The 20,496-nt window shown below is 40.5% G+C and overlaps 1 protein-coding gene across 1 annotated transcript; it reads left to right on the top strand.

Annotated features, from left to right (window-relative positions):
- Window positions 1–561: 561 nt before the first annotated feature.
- On the top strand, window positions 562–19,497 carry si:ch73-290k24.6 (uncharacterized). The gene is made up of 7 exons (XM_063476176.1): window positions 562–618; window positions 758–957; window positions 8,297–8,341; window positions 8,661–8,699; window positions 9,378–9,492; window positions 11,067–11,228; window positions 13,476–19,497. The coding sequence occupies exons 2-7, from the start codon at window positions 847–849 to the stop codon at window positions 14,594–14,596; spliced, it is 1,593 nt and encodes a 530-aa protein (XP_063332246.1). The 5' UTR covers window positions 562–618; window positions 758–846; the 3' UTR covers window positions 14,597–19,497.
- Window positions 19,498–20,496: the final 999 nt, after the last annotated feature.

The raw sequence follows: 20,496 nt of genomic DNA on the forward strand, positions 1-20,496 counted from the left end.
CTGCGCGCGCGCATACCTGAAAAAAATACATTAAAATTAATAAATAAATCGCTCTATCAATCAACGTCACAGTCCTTCAGCAGCGGTCCTTCCCGCTCGTGCTGCACACCAGCAGCCTCCTCGTGGCAACAGGGGGCATTCTGATTGGCTGGGACTTAACAAGCAATTTAGTCTTAGGAGGCCGTCACAGCTGTTTGCGGCTAATAATTACAGTCTCGAAGCAGTTCCATTGTAAATAAACGTTCCGAAATGTTGCGATGCATGCGGTTTATTCGTTAGTTATATTATTAAATAATGTCAAATATAACTGAAAACTTAACTCGCATCTGATACAAGTGGGTGTGCTGCAAAAGTTTTACAAAAGTTGAGCTCTTAAAAAAATTATTTTCATAATTTCAATACTAATTTGTTAATATTTATATAAACTAAGTAAATACAGACATTTATTTTGCCTCAGCAAAAAAACATACCAGGGCAAAGCTCTTATATTTTTGCCACTATTTATTTCGTTGTGGTTATATTTGTGTTCAATAGAACAACACCGTGTGGACCCTGAAAGCAGCCTCTCTGAGGCTGTTGCTGGGAGCTCCGGCCAATCAAAGCATACAGCGCTCCCGTGTAAGTACTGTGGTGGCTGGGGGAGAAAAAAGCATGACATCATGCTCGGCTCCGTCCGTCTCTACGAGTGAAACATCTTTCTTCTACTACAGCAAACAACAGGAGCCGACTGAGCCGTCTGTGTTGTGAATTTGCGCAGGTCCAGCCGTAAAATACACCGAGAGAGCGGCCCCGGTACACCGGAGCGTGCAGCGGAGACGGGGAGGGGCATCGGCCCGTTTGGGGGGAATGGCGGATGGGGATGCTGTCTTGTCTGTGGAATGGGACAGTGGTGATGAGGGTTTAGCCATGGATCCAGAGAAAACGCTGACTTTCTGCCACGGGCTGCAGACTATGGAGGTAATGCACTGCACAGCTTTACCTTTGATGCGCACGCAGCTGTCAGCAGCTGTTCTGCAGAGCAACATGCTTCCCTCGGCCTGTGTGATTGTTGACAAACAGCAGTGACCTCGGCATATTATTATTATTTTTTATTTCGTCACCTTTTGGTCATTACATCTGTGACATACACGAGACAGCACGTGTATTTTTGCACCACTGCAGTCAGTCAGCTTAGGTCTCTGTTTTATTTTATATTTAATTATTTTTAACATTGGGAAGGCTGTCTGTGAGTCTGTGGCCAATGCAAAAATATCTGTAAGTTTGACTTGTAGACGTGGTCGTGTACAACGAATATCTTAGACGTAACAGGATTGGTTTGCAAATCCTTTAAGATAAAGCAAAGATTCTCGGTTTATATTAATTTAAACTTAGAGACACTAAATTAATGAATTTTTGGTTATGAGTTGCCATATTTCAGTTTTAGATTGTAGTTTTCAAGACTTGTGGACAAGTAAAAATTCCTTGTTTAGCAATGTGGCTTAAAAACCTGCAAATGGACAAACAAGAGCTTTTTAATGCAAGACACCTTGTGAATCTTGGCTGTTAAGAAGAAGAACATTATTCTGCTGAACTGGGGAAGTGGTTTGTTCAATGACTGTGTTGTTCTCTGCTTTGAGTGTGTTGTCTGAAAGTATTAAGTGAATACAACTCCAGTTCTCAATGAATTGGGAGACTGTGTAAAATGCAGATCTCATAATCCTATGTTTTATTTGCAGTCAAACATATAAAACACATCAGATGTTTAAACTGAGACATTTTACTTTATCACGAAAAAATTTAGCTCATTCTGAATTTAAGGCAGCAGCACATTTCAAAGCGGAAATGTGGGAAAGAAAGCTGGAAGAAAATTTTCCAAATAATTTGGTTAAATGGAAACAGATCAGTAACATAATAGGGTATAAAAAGAGCATCTTAGGGAGGCAGGGAGAGTTTCACCAGTATGCAGAAAGCTGTCTACAAGTTGCAGAACTATTTCAGAATAATGTTCTTCAATGTAAAATTGGAAAGACTTTGAATATCTCATCATGTACGATCCATAATATCATCAAGACTGTGAAAATCTGGAGAAATCTCTGTGTGCAGTGAACAAGGCCAAAAAGCTCACGATCTTCCAGCCCTCAAGTGGATCTGCATTTAAAAACAGGAATGATTCTGTCATGGAAATCACAGCAGGGGCTCATGAACACTTCCAGAAATCATGGTGAACACAATTCACCATGCCATGCACAAAGGCACATTAAAACTCTATCAAGCAAAAACAAAGCCAGACGGGAACATGATCCAGAAAGTCCATCTTTCTCTGGACCAAAGCTCTTTGACTGTGGTGTATTTTAAAAAAAAAAGCTTTTCTGTGGTCAGAGAAATTAACGTTTTATACTTATTTTTGGAAAACAAGGACACCACGTCTTCTGGACTAAAGATGAAAAGGAGCATCCAGCTTGTTATCAGTGCTCAGTTCAAAGGTCAGCATCGCTGATGGCATGCACCTGTCGACTTGGCAGTTTTCACATCTGGAAAGACTCGATCAGTGCTGAAAGAGTTTAGCATTAATGGTGGAGCAATATGTGCTCCCATCCAGAAGATGCCTTTTTCAGAGGCCTTCCATATTTCAACAAGACAACGCTAAACTGCATCTATGACATAGCATGGCTTCCAAATTGAAGAGTTCAGGTGCTGAACTAGCCTGCCCGCAGTGCAATTTTATGAGATTTGCAATCATTGATTCTATTTTTATTTAAGTTTTACTCAACATCCCAACTTTTTTTTTTTTTTTTTTTTACAATTAAGGTATTACATAGCTTGATCTTACTTTAATAAAAAGACTCACAAGAACTGCTTTTATTTATTTATAGTCAATTACTCATCGTAATATGCAAACTGTTGATGTTGTTAAGATTAAAAAAATCCATCCGTTGCAGTGACCCTTAGGGAAATGAGGGAAAGTACCTGCTATGCCATTGAGTGTGTGAGTGTCTTGAGTTGAGTGTCTTGCAACTTCATGGAAACATAAAAGTGTGTCTTTGACCTCTGGCTGGATATGATTTTAAATGTCATTGTTGCTTCTCCCACACATTGCGGTTTCATGATATGGATAAGTTTCCCCCTCTCTACCAGCCGTTGAGTTTCTCGCAGGCAGGTCGTAACGTTGTTTTGTTTGCTAGTCTTCTGATTAATTGTTGATTGCTGTTGTTACTCTGTGTGGTTTATTTCACAGGCAGATTGATTGGGTGTTTCTGTTCGGTTGCTAAATAGGGCTCCATTTAGGTTGTTTGTATTTGTGATGGTTGACAGTGTCAGTAATTATTTACTGTAGCATTGCAGTGACTCTCAAACTGCTGAGGCATGGATAACTAAGGGAAATGAAAGTGAATGAATATGACTTTTCGAGGGTAAAATAAAGAAGCTTTGCTGATGCTATTGCATTGACTTTTTAACTAAAATTCAGCTTGGTCATGAGAAAATATAAGGTGTGGAGCATTTTAAGGCTCTGAAGTGGAATGTGGTAGAGAAAGGTCTGAATACTAGAGTGTTTTACACAATGGTTATTTTGGGCTTCCAGTTGCTGATAATTATTTCCTTAGGCAGGGTCACAAGAGGTCACTCTGAGGAGGGGTCTCTCAGAGGTCATTTACCGGAGACACTCAGTGGTGCCTACTGAGCATACATGCAGGAGTGTAGCGACTCAGCGTCTGTCTGCAGACAAATAATCTTTTTTCTGTATTTGTGAATAATGGGTCTCACTGTGACTCAGTGGACTCCAAAAGCTTTATAACTGGCTTTGTACCCTTTCCAGGCTCTGTTTAAGTGATTTCTTGATTCAACAGGTCCACCATTAATCAGGCCAGAGTGTGGCAAGTAAAACTGAACTCATATGGTCAATGTGGTTCATTCATGATTTAACAAGGGGGGCAATTACTTTTTCACATAGTGCCAGGTAGGTTTGGACAAATCATCATTTAAAAACATCCGAAACATGTAAGTGTAACAAATATGGAGGAAAAAAAATAAGAAATCAGGAAAGTTGCAAATACTTTTCACAGCACTTTACCTGCCCTATTTCAGAGAGGGAGAAACTGTGCAGTACACATGAATGGGTTGTGTTTGTATAAATGTGTCCTGTATTGGACGGTGGTTTCACATGTTGACCTGTTTTGTTGCACTCTGTTCTCCTTGGTTGGCCTTGTTGCAGTAAATATTTGTGTATAACACTTGAGCCTCCTCAATGTTCTTCCTGCTTGAGGAACTTGGTCTGTTTACATTTTAAACATTGGGGAACTGGTTGACTTTTCTAAGAAAAGCTTTGAAAGTAAAATGATGCCATTTGCACATAATTTTGTTGTTTTTTTGTTTGTTTGTTTGTTTGTTTTTTACTATTCTTTTGTTTTTTGTAAGCAAAGTTATGGAGACTTGTCAGGACCCTTGGGTGGAAATCATTTGTGGTTAGTCTGCGGTATCTGAGGAAGCCTGAATGACTTCTCGTCACACTTGTATGCATATCCTGTGCCGTGTGGTGGGCTTACCTCTCAGGAAGCACATAGGAACTCAACCTGATGGTATTTATGACAGAACATTTCCTGTCTTGACTCTTTATGTTTTCCATCAGTATAGGCCAAGTCCCCAGATGTTGTTACATTTGACACTGGTATTTGCAACGGTAGGTAACATAACCCAATATTTATCAATTTACGGAAGAATCTCTACTGTATTTGTCCAGAATTCGTTTTAAAATCTTTCTTTTTAAAAACAAAATCCTGTTAGGCCTTATTATATCTTTAAAACGCCATAGTATCATATTATCCTAAGAGAGTACTTTGTTTTCAAGCTGTAGGCTTACTTTTGATTCCTTGAGTTTCTAAAAGCAGAATGGGAGGCAGAGCCTTCAGCTATCAGTTTGTGGAGGGTCATCTCATTACCAAATCCAATCTTCTAGTTAACCTCCAAATGTGTAAGCCTAAATTATAAAAGAGAGCTGAAAGAGAAGGGACAAACGACATATCCAACTACTGCATGTCAGAAACTATTATCTGCTGTCTCTCTTAGTTTATTGCCTTGTTTGTCATTTGCGGTTCCCCTATACTTCCCGTTCATTTTCCTTAGTACTTCCTCTTATATCCACGTGGTAGATGGCTGCCCCTCATTGAGGCTGCTTCTGCTGGAGATTTCATCCTGTTAAAACAGCAATTCTTCCTTCCCACTGTCACCAAATGCTTGCTTACAATGGATTGTGTGATGATTAGGGTTCTCTTACTAACAATATAGGAGCTTTAATTTATAATATAAAGCACCCTGAGACAACTGTTACTGTAAACTGGTGCTGGATAGATAAAACTGAAATCAAAAATGGAATTGATATTGATATTTGGATTTTTGCCTGGTTGGTACATCAACATTAGATTCCAGGAAGTGCTTTTATGGTAATTTTAACATTTTGTATCTATCTAATAGACTTTGATTTGTTCATGGAAATGGGGAGTCATCTTTACACACTAAGGTTAATTATGGAGTTCCACTTGGTTCTGTGCAAGGTCCAATTCTGTTTACATTATGCATGCTTCCTTTAGGCAGTATCATTCGAGGGCATAGCATATACTTTCATTGTTATCCATGAAGCTAGATATGCCAAGTACTGTTTCAAAGACATTGAGGCCCTAATTTCCTGCTTCTAAAGTCAGTCATTGTACTCGGTACTAGAAATCTTAGAAACATGGTGTCTAACCAGATGCTTACTCTGGATGGCCTCCAGGAACACTAAGGAATCTTGGGGTTTATTCATTTATTTTTTCACCAGGATATGCCTTTCAAACCGCATCTTAAACAAATATGTAGGACTGCTTTCTTGCATTTCCACAACATCTCTAAAATGAGAAACATCCTGTCTCAGAGTGACACTGAAACACTAGATCATGCATTTAATACTTCTAGGCTGAACTATTGTAATGCATTATTATTATCAGGTTGCCCTTAACTCACTGAAAAGCCTTCATCCATCCATTCCCTTCCGCTTATCCTTTTCAGGGTTGCGGGGGGCGCTGGAGCCTATCCCAGCTGTCATAGCTGGGATAGGATAAGCGGAAGGGAATGGATGGATGAAGACACGGGGCACACCCTGGACAGGTCGCCAGTCTGTCTAACACACAGAGACAGACAACCATTTGCGCTCACATTCACTCCCGCATTCACACCTATGGGCAATTTGGATTAATCAATTAACCTATCCCCACAAACTGCATGTCTTTGGACTGTGGGGGGAAGCCGGAGTACCCGGAGGGAACCCACGCAAACATGGGGAGAACATGCAAACTCCACACAGAAAGACCCCGGCCTGATGGTGGAATTGAACTCAGGACCTTCTTGCTGTGCGGCAACAGTGCTAACCACCGTGCTGCCCTGAGAAGCCTTCAGTTTATCCAAAATACTACAGCAAGTCTACTGACAGAGACTAGAAAAAGGAAGCATATTAGTTTCTCTTCAGTGGCTCCCTCTTGACTGCAGGTTCACTTGTAGTTCCAAGCATATTTAAAAGTATAATGGGAGGCAGAGCCTTCAGCCTTCAGGCTTCTCTTCTGTGGAACTAGCTCCCAGTTTGGATTCAGGAGACTGACACCCTCTTTAATTTTAAGATTAGGCTTAAAACTTCCCAGTTTGATAAAGTATATAGTTAGGGCTGGATCGGGTGACCCTGAATCCTCCTTTAGTTATGCTGCAACGAGCCTAGGCTGCTGGAGGGCTTCCCATAAGATTCCCATCTGAACTGTTTCTTTTTCACTTACGTTTTTTCACCTACTCACATTCACACTGTTTATACAGCATTGTACATTTACTTTGGATTAATCATTAGTTATTAATAATCTCTGGCTCGCTTCCACAGTGTGTCTTTTCTCCTGTATCCCTCCCATCACCCCCAAAAAGGAAACGTTGTTTCAGGAAGAAACCTGGAACAACGTTTTTCCTTTTCACTGTCACCAACTTCTTGCTCATAGATGGTTTTCTAATTGTTGGGAGTATGTTCTCAATCTTTCTTTTGTAGGGTCTAACAACACAACAAAACATAGGGTCTTATACATGACTGCTGTTGTGATTTGGTGTTATATAAATAAAATTGAATTGAAAAGCAGTTTTCTATAAAAGCATCTCAAGGAAAGCGGTTGTAATCATATACACATATTTCTATCTACAACCGCACCAGTTTCTGATGAGAAAAATGTGAGTTATGTATCCTTTCCTGTGTCTGCTATAATGCCAGGTACTTATTTGGAGCCTGTCTGTCCTTGTCAGGTTGATACTCTTCCACTAATGTCACATAATGTTTTGTGATGCAATGTTAATTGCCCTGTGGATGCATCAGGTGTTACAAGTGTATACTATACAGTACTGCAGAGTTGTGTGCCACATATTATACTAAATAACAGTAAACATAAGTGTCTCTTGGCTAAATACGCTTCACTGTCAGAGAAGCATGTGGAGTTGGATTATTCATGAAAGTTTAGGTCACTGACATGAGTAGAGAGCAGAGGTGATTCTCGTACTCAGAATAGTTGCACAGACATGTGCGCATTGTACACACACAAAGTATGCAGACTATGATCAGCACTGTTTCTTATGCTAAACATATAACCAGCAGATATTTGTTAACAAAATGGGTCTCGTTTACCAGGCTGGAGTTTTTGGTGTGCAACAAAGCCTCAGCTGTGCCACCACATTGTTTCTACAGTAGCCTCACATCCAGAACACACACTGATACACACACACGCATGCACGCAAGCACGCGCGCAAGCACACACACACACAGGCGTTTTGTCCTTTGATTCTCAGCAGGTCTGTGTGACATTTACAGAAGCATAAGTGTACATATAGTATCACACTGTTATGGTTTTGGGGCAGTGGCTCTTTTTTACTGTAATTTTGTCTCTGTACACCCTTGCAGGGAATTTTAAGTCAAACAATCAAAATATGAGTGAAGTTGAGCTTTGAGAATACATGTGGGGTGCTTTTCTGATGTTTTATGACTCTAACAGTTAACTAACAGATTAATGAGTAATGAAAATAATTGGTAGTTACAGGCATGTATTTGAAACAGGGAGCGCACAGGGAACGGTTGTATGAGCGACCTTCCCTTCTTTCCTCTTGAAAAGTCAGTAGTAGCCACCGGCTTAATACTGGAAAATGGGTCTTTAGTGGCCAATTTTATATGCTTGAATTACTGTAATAACAACACATCATATCTTTTGTTGCTTTTTTTCCGCTTTACTTTTTTTAAGCTCCATTTTAACTGTTTTCTCTCTCTGCCTTTTGCTAGATGACTATGTCCCTGCAAGGGCTGGATGTAACCGAAGAAGCTACGGTAGGGAGTTCAACCTTTAACCACAACTAAATATTGTCCACACGGGTAAAAAGGCCTCAGAGCCTTTTCCTCAGTGGTTGCTATAGTAATGCATAATTATTTGTTAGCACTTGGGTCTTGTGTGGTAACTATGCACATGACAGATTTAGCAACCTCTCCTCAGTGCTTTATTAGTATGGTTTATGGCTTTGCTCAAGTGTCTGAGCTCATTGAGGTTGTTATAATGTAAAAGCTTTGAAATTTGCTGGCTTTTTATGATGTGTACATTTTTAATGTTTGGGTTTTCACTTGCTTTAGTTTCTTCCCTTTCTCTATATAGGTGCCTGTGAAACAGATCGAAATGAGCACAATCAATAAGGTGGGAGGTTTTTTAAAACATTTTTTAAAATACTTTTTTACCCGCAGCTGCCATTAAATATGCACTCATATAAAAAATAAGATTACAGATGCAATAACTGTTTATTTCATTGTTAACAGAAAAGTATCAGAGATTTAATATGAAACTGCTATGATAATTTTCACCTGATGATGCTTTTGATAACTCTGTTTTATTTCTAGGGTTTCAGGTACACATAAAAGTCTGTGTGTATCAGTAGTTTAAAGTTTGGTTAGACTTACTGTGTGCTTCATTAACTAACAACAGAAAGACATAACAACTAATAAATGGTTAACATCATGATCCATCTGTGAACACCAAGACCAAAATAGACGTAAAAAGAGAGAAAGAGAGAGAGAGGACAATATCTACAAATTAAGCAAATGTTGCTTTGTAACTGGAGTGGGGGAAGAAATTGATAGAGCATAGGAATACCAGATGTGTTATCTATACAGGCAAGCTAAATAGATTTACTGTAATTTTACTATTTTGTCAGTCAGGCTGCTTTTTTTTTTTTTTTGCTGGTCAGAGTTTCCACAGTCTGTGGATTTTGGATTTTGGGCATCTTGGTGGTGCAACGTTTAACACTGGGCTCCAGTTTAGACCTTCCTACAATATTTCCACTGTGGTTACATTGCGATGTGGTGTTTTATCTATTAGATGGCGAGGCATCCAAAGTACTGTCCTGGAGTGAACAACAGTCCAGGTTACCTGTGTGAAACGGGACATTGCTGCGGGGAGACGGGCTGCTGCACCTACTACTATGAACTCTGGTGTGAGTCAGCTGACCGCTTCTTCTCTGCTGTGCTACTGAGGAAAGGGTTCTGATTTAATGGCTGTTTATCGTTCATTACTCAGACCTGCTGGGAAACATTCAATGCTCACCTGCAGCTCTAAAGTTCTGGTCTCATAATCTACTAATGTTGTTGCCTCCGCCAAGGAGGTGATGTTTTTTATAGCCTTTGGTAGCTGTCATTCTTTCTGTCTGTAAACGCGGTACGTTAAAAAGCTTTGAATGAATTCTGATAAAACATCGTAGGCGTGTAGAGTGGGGTCATGTTAATGATCCATTAAAATTTGGCTTACATTCAATTCAGTTTTATTTATGTAACACCAAATCACAACAACATGACCCAATAATAATAATAATAATAAACACTCAGACAACCCCAGACGACCAAGCACTTGGTGACAGTTCAAAGGAAAAACTCCCTTTTAACAGGAAGAACCAGGAAGAAATCTCTGGTTTCTTTTAATAGACCCATTAAAACACTACTAAGGCTTTCAATGTCAACTTAATGATTTAATGGTCGAAAACTGAAAAAAAAAAAACATTCTAACCTAGAAACTATGATGCTTACAAATTAGATGTGTACTGCAAAAATATAGGAAATACCATATAAAGACTTAAACTGCCATGTCACATTTGACCTCTACTTTAAATTCAATAGATTGATCTGAAGGCCAAAGTGTTTTTATTGACAGCATATGGACATATAGGGAATGATATATGGAGATTCTACATATTAGGTTACTTTGGACCTCTGACCTCTCCTTTAAGTTCAAACAAGGTCAAATTTCATCAAATGTTTTTTGGCTTTAAATTTTATTAATATTGGCAACCTGTAGGAGATGATACTGGTATGTTCAGATTAAAAATATCACGTTATAGTTTGCATCCAGATTTTATGTCATATTTGACCTCTGACCTCACTTTGATGTTACGCATCTTCCTTTCTTGGTGGAGGTTTGCGCTCTTGGAGTGTTTCTAGTTCTTACATGGTTCAGTTTAAAATAATCCTTAATGTTTACGTTCAGTAAGGAAGATCTGTAATCTATCATCTGTCGTCTCAGGGGTTCGGCTGCTTTCTGGTCTTTACATCGCTACCACTTTCCCAACCCTCAGTCTTCATCTTCACAGCCACCCTGGGTGTTCCTGTCCTAAATCCTATCACCGCTGGGATTCCCCACTGCCGTGATGGGTCATCAGAGTCTAGTCACCAAATACATTAATTCCTCCATAAATCGTGTTCAGTTCTTCCTTATCTCTCCTTATTGAAATGTGCCTTGGTGCGGTGCTTTTATGTGTCCTTCCCCCGTCTTTAAGACAGCTGTTTTATGATTGGCTTGCTTGCACAAACAGAAAATTTGAATAGTGTGTGCGCTGGGCTGTTGGTTACCTGATGCGCCTGCGCCTGAAAGCTCAATGAGTCCTTTGATAAAAAGCAAAACTTGTGTGAAAGCAGAGTAGATCTGAGATGAAATTCAGATAACAGACCTGAAGGTTACGTTTTCTTTGGGTTTTTTTTGTCTTTATCACGATGGCCACTCATTTTCTGTTTTCTACAGGGTTCTGGCTCTTGTGGACGGTGCTGATCCTCTTCAGCTGTTTCTGTGCTTACCGCCACCGCCGGGCCAAGCTGAGAATTCAACAACAGCAGAGGCAGAGAGAAATCAATCTGATCGCTTACAACGGCGCTTGCAACTACCCTTCATCAATGCTGGACCTCAGTATGTTTGCTTCATTTTAAATCACACATGCTGAATACTAAATTAATCAATTCTACAGACTTCGCATGCGTTATGATTTCCCTGCATCGCTTTTTCTGAGGAAATAGAAATATGCCTACATTTAGATACTTCAAAATACGTCTGTTAACAGGCATCATATGGAAGTAATAAAGCAGTAAATGTAAAGCGTGTGTTGTTAAATTAACTGTTTTGGGTTTTTTTAATTGAGGAAAGCGGCTCATGCTTTTAATGTAACAGCGAGTAAAAATCCTCATATAGAAGCTTTTGGTGTGCACATCAGTCTGTTTGCAAATCACCAGTGTGTGATGCAGCGCAAAAGCCAGCCAAAGGCACAGACAGAACTCAGAGCAAAGATGCATTTGAGGACAACCAGATTTTCCAATATTTTCAATGTTTGTTATCTAAATTCTATTATCGGCAAATATCTCTCAAGTCTACCGCAGATTTACTCCATTAGTGATGCTTTCTGTCTTTTGCCTGTGGTGAAAAACTGTGTGGACTGTGATCGATTGGCAGCTTCTTGTAAACCTAGTGAAACCTATTTGCATTGTTATTAAACCGTGATCACTCAAAGAATGGACACAGTTAAAACTTACGTTAATCTAGAAGTTTTGAAATTTTAGGAAACAAAGTTAAAGGTTATCATTTTGGATGGTCTTTCACATGCTGCGTCATATACGTCCAACTATTCAAGAAGTGGTAAACAAACACCAGATGTAGCACAAGGTTTCATACTTAACTAAAATGTTTTTGCACAGCTAGTTTTAGTTAACTACAATAAAAATAAAAACTAGAATTTTGGAAGGAAAAAAAATGAACCAATTTTTGTGAACTAAAATAAAATAAAAACGGAGAGCAAACATCCTGAGTTTTAGTATCTGTTAAAAGATGTTATTACAGCTTGCCTGAGGAGGCTTTGATGGACATGTATTAGAAAATACAAAACTTTGATTACTGATGTAGCAACAGAAATGAAATACCAACCAAATAAGAAACACAGGAGCTAGAAAACTTTCAAGGGAAAACATGAGGTACAGCAGCAGACAATAAGGAAGACTGAACTATTTATAAACTGTGAGTTAATTAGGGAAGTGAAAGACGGCTGGAGAACAAGCACTGCTGAAAGTAATGGGAAAAAAGTTGTTTCTTGAGTCTTGATGTGACTAACTATGGAAGGAAAATAGAAATACAGTGGTACCTCGCTATAACACGGTTCACCTTTTGCGGCCTCGCTGTTTTGCAAATTTTTTTGTGTGCAATTTTGCATGCTTTTTTTTTTTTAACAGCGCATTGTGTTCTGCGTCCTGATTTGCTGTAGACCATTGTCAATCAATCTCCTCCGTGGCGTGTCTCCTGTACAGTACAGAAAGCATTCAGCTTGTCATATTTACATAAATCTTCAATCGCTAGCAGTTTGACTCTGAAGTGCTGTACTGTATGTTTGTAAGTTTTCTCCCCAACAAACAACAATGTTGACGAAACGTTTTGCACCGTCAAAGGCAGAGTTGGGTGCCTTTGTTTTCATTCTATAATACTGGACTTATTTTTCTACAGAGGTTTGAACTTTGAGAGTGTTTAAACAAGAGAGAAAAGTGTGAAAATGTTCATGCCTGTCTAAGAAAAGTGTATAAAGTGTGTAGTGAGGGGTTTTACAGCCTTAAAACATCTATAATGTAAAAAATAAAGTTGGCTACTTCGTGGATTTCACCTATCGTGGGTTATTTTTAGAACGTAACTCCCGCAATAAACGAGGGACCACTGTAACCCAAAAGAAAACGACTTACAACAGAGACAAGAAGAACCTAAACCTAAAGCACAAAAACTAAAAGACTTCAGGAGAACAAGAATAAAGTAAAACCAGAGATTCACTAATATCACTCTATAGAATAGTAAAGAATTCAAACAGGAACCCAAAACTTGAAAAATATAGACATCACATGCTAGAATAGCAGAAACACCTTCAGACAGAAATTGGGAAGCAAAAATTCACAGATTCTAAAAATAACACAAAACCAAAGGAGCGTGACGCCAGCAGGTTCACACCCATACCCATCTCACCGTGAAGCTCCCTCACCGCCCTGGCATGTGGGAGGAGTAAGCTTCAACTACAAATGAGCTTGCCACACCACACCAATGAGGCATAACCCCATGAGAAAGCTAACTGACATGTAACACTAGTCTGCGTACCCGGAGCTGAAGCCTAAAAGTGTGCTTCTTTCGTCACAGGTTTTCTGGCTTCCTTCAAGTTGCCCTCTTACGAGGAGGTTGTTGCACAGCCCAGCACCCCTCCTCCGCCTTACAGCTCCATCTTTGCACTGCAGGGAGGTGCCGCAGCAGGTCCTAGCTCCTCTTACCCCCATCATCACCACCACCGTCACCCCTGCCCTCCCTACTTGGGCCCCGGCCCCAGCGGTCTGACCTCCTCACAGAGCTCTGATAACTACACCAGCTGCTCCTGTGAGTCTTGCTCCCTCACCTCCCCATCCAGCACCTCCTTCTCTGTCCAGGTGACGGATGAGACGTACGACAGCAGCCACATGTCCACGCCCAGTGAAGCAGGAGGAGATCTGGCCGTGGTGCCAAGGGTCGGGGTCCCCTTCACGCTGATGCCATCGCCACCCTCGCAGGTTCCACCTGATGTTATACCTGCAGTCACTCCGGATGTCATTCCGGTGCAGAGATGTTCCTCTAACGGCAGTGAAGGAGTCTCGCCTCCATCTCATCCGCTTTCTCTCACTTTGCACTCTCGTCCTTCGCACTCCTCTCGCCTCCCGCTCTCTCCCCTCTCGCTGCTATCTTCCATTCCCGCTGGTCAAGTCCACCCTCTTGTTCCATCGGACCCACTCGGAGCCATGGCTCTTCAGAGAGCGAAAGAAGAGACGTCACCTCATGATCCAAAAACCAGGCCCCTGCACTCAGCTCCTAAGCAGGCTTTCCTCTTATCAAACATGGCTGTCTCTGTGCACTGCGGCGGCAAGGAGGAGCAAAAAAGGGAAAAAGAAGAAGAGGAGGAGGAGGACGAAGACGAGGATGAGGAGGACCATTTCCGGCATCGACGGCTGACGGGTGACTCGGGTATTGAGGTGTGCCGCTGCCACGTGAAAAGAGGGCAACAAGAGGATGAGGAACCAAAGAAGGGGCGCTTCGATAAGGGAGGGAAAGATGTTGTGAAGGAAGGGGAGAAGGCAGATGTGCTGCAGGACAGCATGGACTGTTCCCAGCAAAAGAAGGTCGCCGCACAGTTGCCCGTGCTGGACGACTGTGCGGAGCAGCGGGGCCATGTCTCTTCCCCTTCTAGCATCATCATTAACAGAAACGAGGCTATCATCACTGTGGAGACCCTGTAAGTAAACAGCCATGGAAGGAAGGAAAAGTGGGATAGCATTCGTAACCGGATGAGTGACGAATTAAAGGAAAAAAAGAAAACGATCGGTCTTAGGAAAGATTTGAGCTATCAGAACAGATTCACTGCATCTTAGTGTTGGTTCTACAAATCTCTGTAAATCTCCTGAAGGGATGGCACACAATTTTTTTGTCCTTTTTTTTCTTTAAAAAAAAAAGGGCATTTGGATGATGGTTGTAGAAAGTCTCCAAAATCTTCCATTAGTGTATAACTGAGCTGAGATCAGGTGACTGCAAAGGCATTAGCAAAATTATTGACATGACTTTCATACTCATCCAACCACCCAGTGACCTCTGATGGACCGCTCTGTGGATGGGGACAACCCTGGAAGACTACTACGTTAATAAGACAAGTGAACTATACCAACAGCTTCTGGGTTTTCCTTTAATTTGTCATCCGCCTGTCGATGAAGACTTAAGAAGTGAAAAATGTGATCACTGAAGAAAAGTCTTGGAGAGCTTACAGAAATGTCTGCAAGCCATCAGATCGGATGAGTAACATTTTTAGGAGGGGGTCTCTGTATTTTATTTTGGGAACCCCAGACCTCAAAGTTCTCATGATTTATAAGAGATGATTTGGGTTTGTTGTGGAGTACGAGGTGTTCTTTCCTTAAAATGCAAATGGCTCAAAGTCCTTAAAAATAATTCCCCTTTCTGCATCCTTTTCTTGCTAGAGCCACTATGATAAAATGTTTTCCCTGCAGATGAGGGGAAAAATACCTGACATCCTAGACTCTTTTTTTTCAGTGTTTCTCTGTACGAAGCATCGAAGCAGCATTTTTAGCTCTGAAATGGAGCTCGTATCACCGGCTGCCAGCCTGTGGATATAAAATATTCTGACTTTTGTCAAATCCATACATTTTAACATAAAAAATTGGTCATCTTTTTAGGCATTTAAACATTGAAGGACCTTTTCTTTTTTTATTGGACCCCACTTCCCTTATCATAGATTGATTGATTCAGTGGGTCAGTGTTTTATACCTTGTGTCTTATGTTGCCTCCTTCTTAAAGATTTTTAAAAAAGGGGGGCAGGTACAAACTTTAATTAAATGTGCAGGTGGCAAAGCTTTACTATGATATTGTAGTTATACATATAGTTTCAGACTGTTACATCAGTATACTGTATACTTAGCCAGCTGTTTGTCTTTGGGTTCAGTGCAGTTTTAACGTGCTCCTGCCTTTTGCAAGGCAATATCACTCTGAATCCTCGTGTTGAGTTTTTTACTAGGCGCACACTTTAAGCCTAAACTGATAATGAATGTAAAAGGTTATGCATTGCAACAAAAAAACGCACTCAAAGCTGTTTTTTGAGGATTTTTTATAGCATGATGCTCGACTGAAAGCTTTTTTTGTTTGTTTGTTTGTTTGTTTTTAACAAAAAGAAAAAAATAACAGAGTTATGCCAGCGTGGCAATCCAGTCTGTAGGCGTGTGCTTCGAGAAGTCACTTTGGAAAGACGTACCCATCACAAATGAAGTCACAGAACAGAATCTCCTTTATTTTAAATACTGCTGTGGCAAAACGGGACTTTGCAGAGTCAGACTGTTTTTCTCTAAATGCCTCCTGGTTGATGACTAGTTGACATCCAGAGCAAGGCCAAGGATTACATTAGCCTGCCATGCTCACCTGGCGGAGGATAGCACACACGTTCTCTCTCGTAGTTATCTGTCAGTACAACAATGTGCTCAAAAATAAACGGAGAGCGTCTCACAACACAATTTGTACATGTTTGTCTTGCCATAGTTGTTATTATGAGACAAGGGTCTCGGTAGTTCACTGACTGGAGGCCACTTTTTTCGTGTCCCTAGATGTTTAATGCCTAAGGGCAAAGCTTTTAACTCTTAGTAGTGTGGAGAGAAATCTAATTTAGCACAGTTCACTCCTAAAAAAGAACAAGTCACATTTGCTCTTTTGAACATTCAGATGTGAGTTTGCATGGAAGTTTGAGTGGCAGTTTGCTTTCTGATGATCTCTTGATGATCATCTTCAAAGCACCTCTGCAGTGATTCGCTGATGGCCTGACAAAGATGGTTCATCCTCTGGACATATTGGCAAAAAAGCCTTTTTGGAGCCTTGCGTTTCTTCTCATTTTCATTAGTTTTAGGTAACGTGTGTCGTTGATCAGTGGTGCCTAGTTCAAAAAGGATTTTTCTGTTAGGAATCCGTAGTTTCCCAGCTAATCTGAGCGTGTGTGTGTGTGTGTGTGTGGATTATGAATAGCTGTAAATCAAATGGCGAAAATATTTTCTAAGAGTACTTAGCAGTCTCTTTTTAAAATGCTCATATTACATGTGAGACTTGCAAAAATAGTATTTAGCAATAGTATTCACACTTTTTTTTCCTTATTCTGGTTTATGCTGGCTGACAGGAAATGAGATGAACTGAAATGACATTTACCTCTTTATGACTCATATGCTAGCTGTGCTGGGCAAAGGCCCTCGATTGTACAAACACAGCAGTTTTTTAAAAAATGCCTTTGGCGTAAGTGCAAACTTAGATTATCGGGTTGTATTTTAAAGCCCCAGTGTGTGTCTTGCATGTTACTGACCTTAAACTTTAGTGTTTTGTATTGATTTTTTTTAAGCTCATCTGACTGAAGGTTCAGTGCACTTACGCCATGGCGAGGCATCCGTCGTCCGTTTGTCCCACCGCAATTCACAAGAATCCGTACTCCTCCCAGAGTACTGGTCGGATTTTAATGAAACACAGTGATCACCTGATGTGTCTTCACCCACACTGTGCTCAAGGTCAAGGCTGTACAAGTCGTTTTTACAAGAATCGCTACTCCTCCTGGAGTATTGGTCTGACTTTAGTGAAGCAAGGCTAGATAATCCTGGATACGACTGTTTGCGAGCCTCCTTGACTTCTCCCTCGACTTTAATTATCATTCATTTGTGCAAAAGAGCCGCACAGCTTTCTTTCTGTACTTCACACATTACAACAACCTTTGAACTGTGATGGATCATGAAGCAAATGGGCTGTAATGTCACTGACAATCTGGTTAGTGAGTGCTTAGTTTTTTACATTTTATTGTAGATTTTAATTAGGATAATTGTCTTAAGGGGCATCATTCTGTTTTAAATTTTACACTTAGAAAAGAGGTCAAAAAATACCATTTTTACATGGCATCCTCTTGATATTAGTTTAGAAAGTATCCATCCACTTTCTTCCGCTTATCCAGTTCAGGGTCACAGAGGCTTAGCTGGAGCCTATGCCAGCTGCCATAGAGCAGAGGTGGGGTACAGTCTGGACACGTTGCCAGTCTCATATTCATATAAATGGGCAATTTACAGTGCTTGGAGTCTGAGAGTAAGCCAGAAAGAACAGGGAAAACATGCAGACTCCCAGAAACACTTCATGGATTTGAACCCAAGACCTTCTTGCTGTGAGGCAACAAGTTCAACCACTGCACTACCGGCATAGAAGCTATTAACAAAAACACAAAGTTAGCGTGTGGATCTGTCGGATACTAGCTGAGGTGGTTCAGGCATCCGATTAGAATGCCTTCTGGGCATGCCCCGTGGAAAGAGGCCCCGGGGTAGGCCCAGGCCACGCCGGAGACATTACGTCCCTCAGCACTGCCTGGGAATGCCTCGGTGCTTTCCCCGAATGAGCTGAAGGAGGTGGCTGGGGAGAGGGAGGTTTGATCCAGCCCCAGATGAGCTGGTGGAAAGCGGATGGATAGATGTTTAATTTCTATGACTGAAACTGAACAAGATGGTGAAACATAGGAGTCACACACTGGGGCTTATTGTATCCCGACTCCTGCTTTCATTTGACGTCATTGTAAATAGAACCGGTTTGATTTGTCTCGCCTTGTCAGAAGCCAATTTGTGTGGAGAAAAAGCCCCAGATTTTACCTTTGTTACCACTCTTTGGCCAAGGCCTGATATAAGACTGTTACCTCGCTCGAGTTTTGACTGTAAAGGACTGTTCACTTCTCCTTCTGAAGATAGTATCTACTATATATTTGTACTGATTTTATTTTGTAATGCCAAAAGTTAAAGAATTGAATAAAAATACAAAAAAAAACAACAACCTCACATTGGTACAGCCGTTGAACCATTTTGCCAGAAAACAAAAAACAAAACATCCAATCCTTTTGATTCAGGATAACTGAAGACTGTCTCCTTCTACTCCTGCAGCTACGAGACAGCAGCATATATAGCAGTATGTATATGTGACTGTACATGGAATAGTTCAGATTAATATTACTACAACATGTGGTGTACTTTGAAGGTATCTTTGTGCAATTCTACCTGCGGCTCTTCAGCGTGTCGTACGTATGTGTGAGAGAGTAACCGTGCCGTTTTCTTGTTAAAAATCACTGTCGCTTATTGTGAGGATAATGTTGAGTATAATGTTAACATAATAACTGTCGATTTAAAAAAATGCCAAAACTTTTTCGTGTCATCATGGATATCAAGTTGATTTTGTATCTTGGTGTAAAGCAGATTCAGAGATTTCCGATGCATACTGAGTGAGATGCTCTCACGTTTGTTGTGTCTGTTTGGTTGCACACCATCATGTTTTTTTGCTTTGTTTGTTTGGGTTTTTTTTGTTTGTTTGTTTTTTTGTTTGTTTTTTAGAAGGTGGGGTTGTATTTAGATTTCTTCCATCTCACTGATCATCACTGAGATTCTGCGATATTGGACGCAGACATCTGCTTAACTCTATTGAACAGAAAACTGTGGATTTTGTGTCAAAATAAATGTGCTACCAAATACATGTGTGTACTTCTGCTTCACATTATACGCGCCTGTAGTTCTCACATATTTTGCTGTGAAATACAGCCGATCTGACGCCTGACTAAACTCCTACTCCTGATTATCTGTCGCTGTGAATGACTCAGAATAAATCAGGCTGTCAGCTCTGACTCTGAGAGGTTTTTGACTTTTCCGAAGTTTGATATCTGTGTCCTTGCGTTGTTGACAATGCAACAGTGATGATCACAGCACAAAGTATAAGAGGCTTAGAAGTGACTTTTGTACTCATCCTCTATACTCTAATCAGCCACTTTATTAGGTACACCTTGCTAGTACTGAGTTAGACCTATTTCAAACTTCACAGTTGCTTTAATTCTTTATGGCATAGATTTAATGAGGTTTGGTGTATTATGCATTCAGAAATGAGTGGTTGTTTTAGTTACCTTTTTCTTTCCTACCTGCTCAAAGCCGTCCACTCTCTGCCACTCTCCTCTAACAACTGTAATCAGCGATGCATTTTCATGCAGAGAACTGCCTCTCACTGGACGTTTTCTCTTTTTCAGACCATTCTCTGTAAACCCTAGAGATGGTTGTATGTGAAAATCCCAGCAGATTAGCAGTTTCTGATATACTCAGCTGTCTGACACCAACAATAATACCACATTAAAATACACTTAAATCACATTTCTTCCTCATTCTAATGCTCAGTTTGAATTCCACCAGGTCAACTTGACCATATTATTTCAACCTTTTTTCTTTAAGGGAGAAAGAGAGCCTATTCGACCTGTCATAGGATCAAAGGCAGGATATACCCTGAACGGGTCGTCAGTCTGTCACAGGGCTAAAACATCTCTGTGTTTGTGCTCACATTCACACCTCTGGCCAGTTTAGAATCTCTAGTTAACCTAATCTTAACCTAATCTTTCTTCCTCCCACAGTCCAAGTACCTGGAGAGAATCCACATAGAAAGGCCCCTATTAACAAGCAAGCAGCTGTACCCAATGAAGTGACCAATGAGTGTATTTTCTCACTTATACAAGTTTTGAGCTTACATGTTACCTTTGAAAAGGGACACGTCTCCAGTGCTGAGCTTCACTTCACTTCCCTGACTCAAAACAACAATAATACTCTTATTTCAC

Source organism: Pelmatolapia mariae, linkage group LG6 (genome assembly GCF_036321145.2).
Source record: "Pelmatolapia mariae isolate MD_Pm_ZW linkage group LG6, Pm_UMD_F_2, whole genome shotgun sequence".
Classification (NCBI taxonomy): domain Eukaryota; kingdom Metazoa; phylum Chordata; class Actinopteri; order Cichliformes; family Cichlidae; genus Pelmatolapia; species Pelmatolapia mariae.

Coding starts and splice junctions, on each gene's coding strand:
- si:ch73-290k24.6 (XM_063476176.1), top strand. CDS start 847: ATGGCGGATGGGGATGCTGTCTTGTCTGTGGAATGGGACAGTGGTGAT. Junction 958..8,296: donor ACGGGCTGCAGACTATGGAG/GTAATGCACTGC, acceptor GCCTTTTGCTAG/ATGACTATGTCCCTGCAAGG. Junction 8,700..9,377: donor AAATGAGCACAATCAATAAG/GTGGGAGGTTTT, acceptor TTTATCTATTAG/ATGGCGAGGCATCCAAAGTA.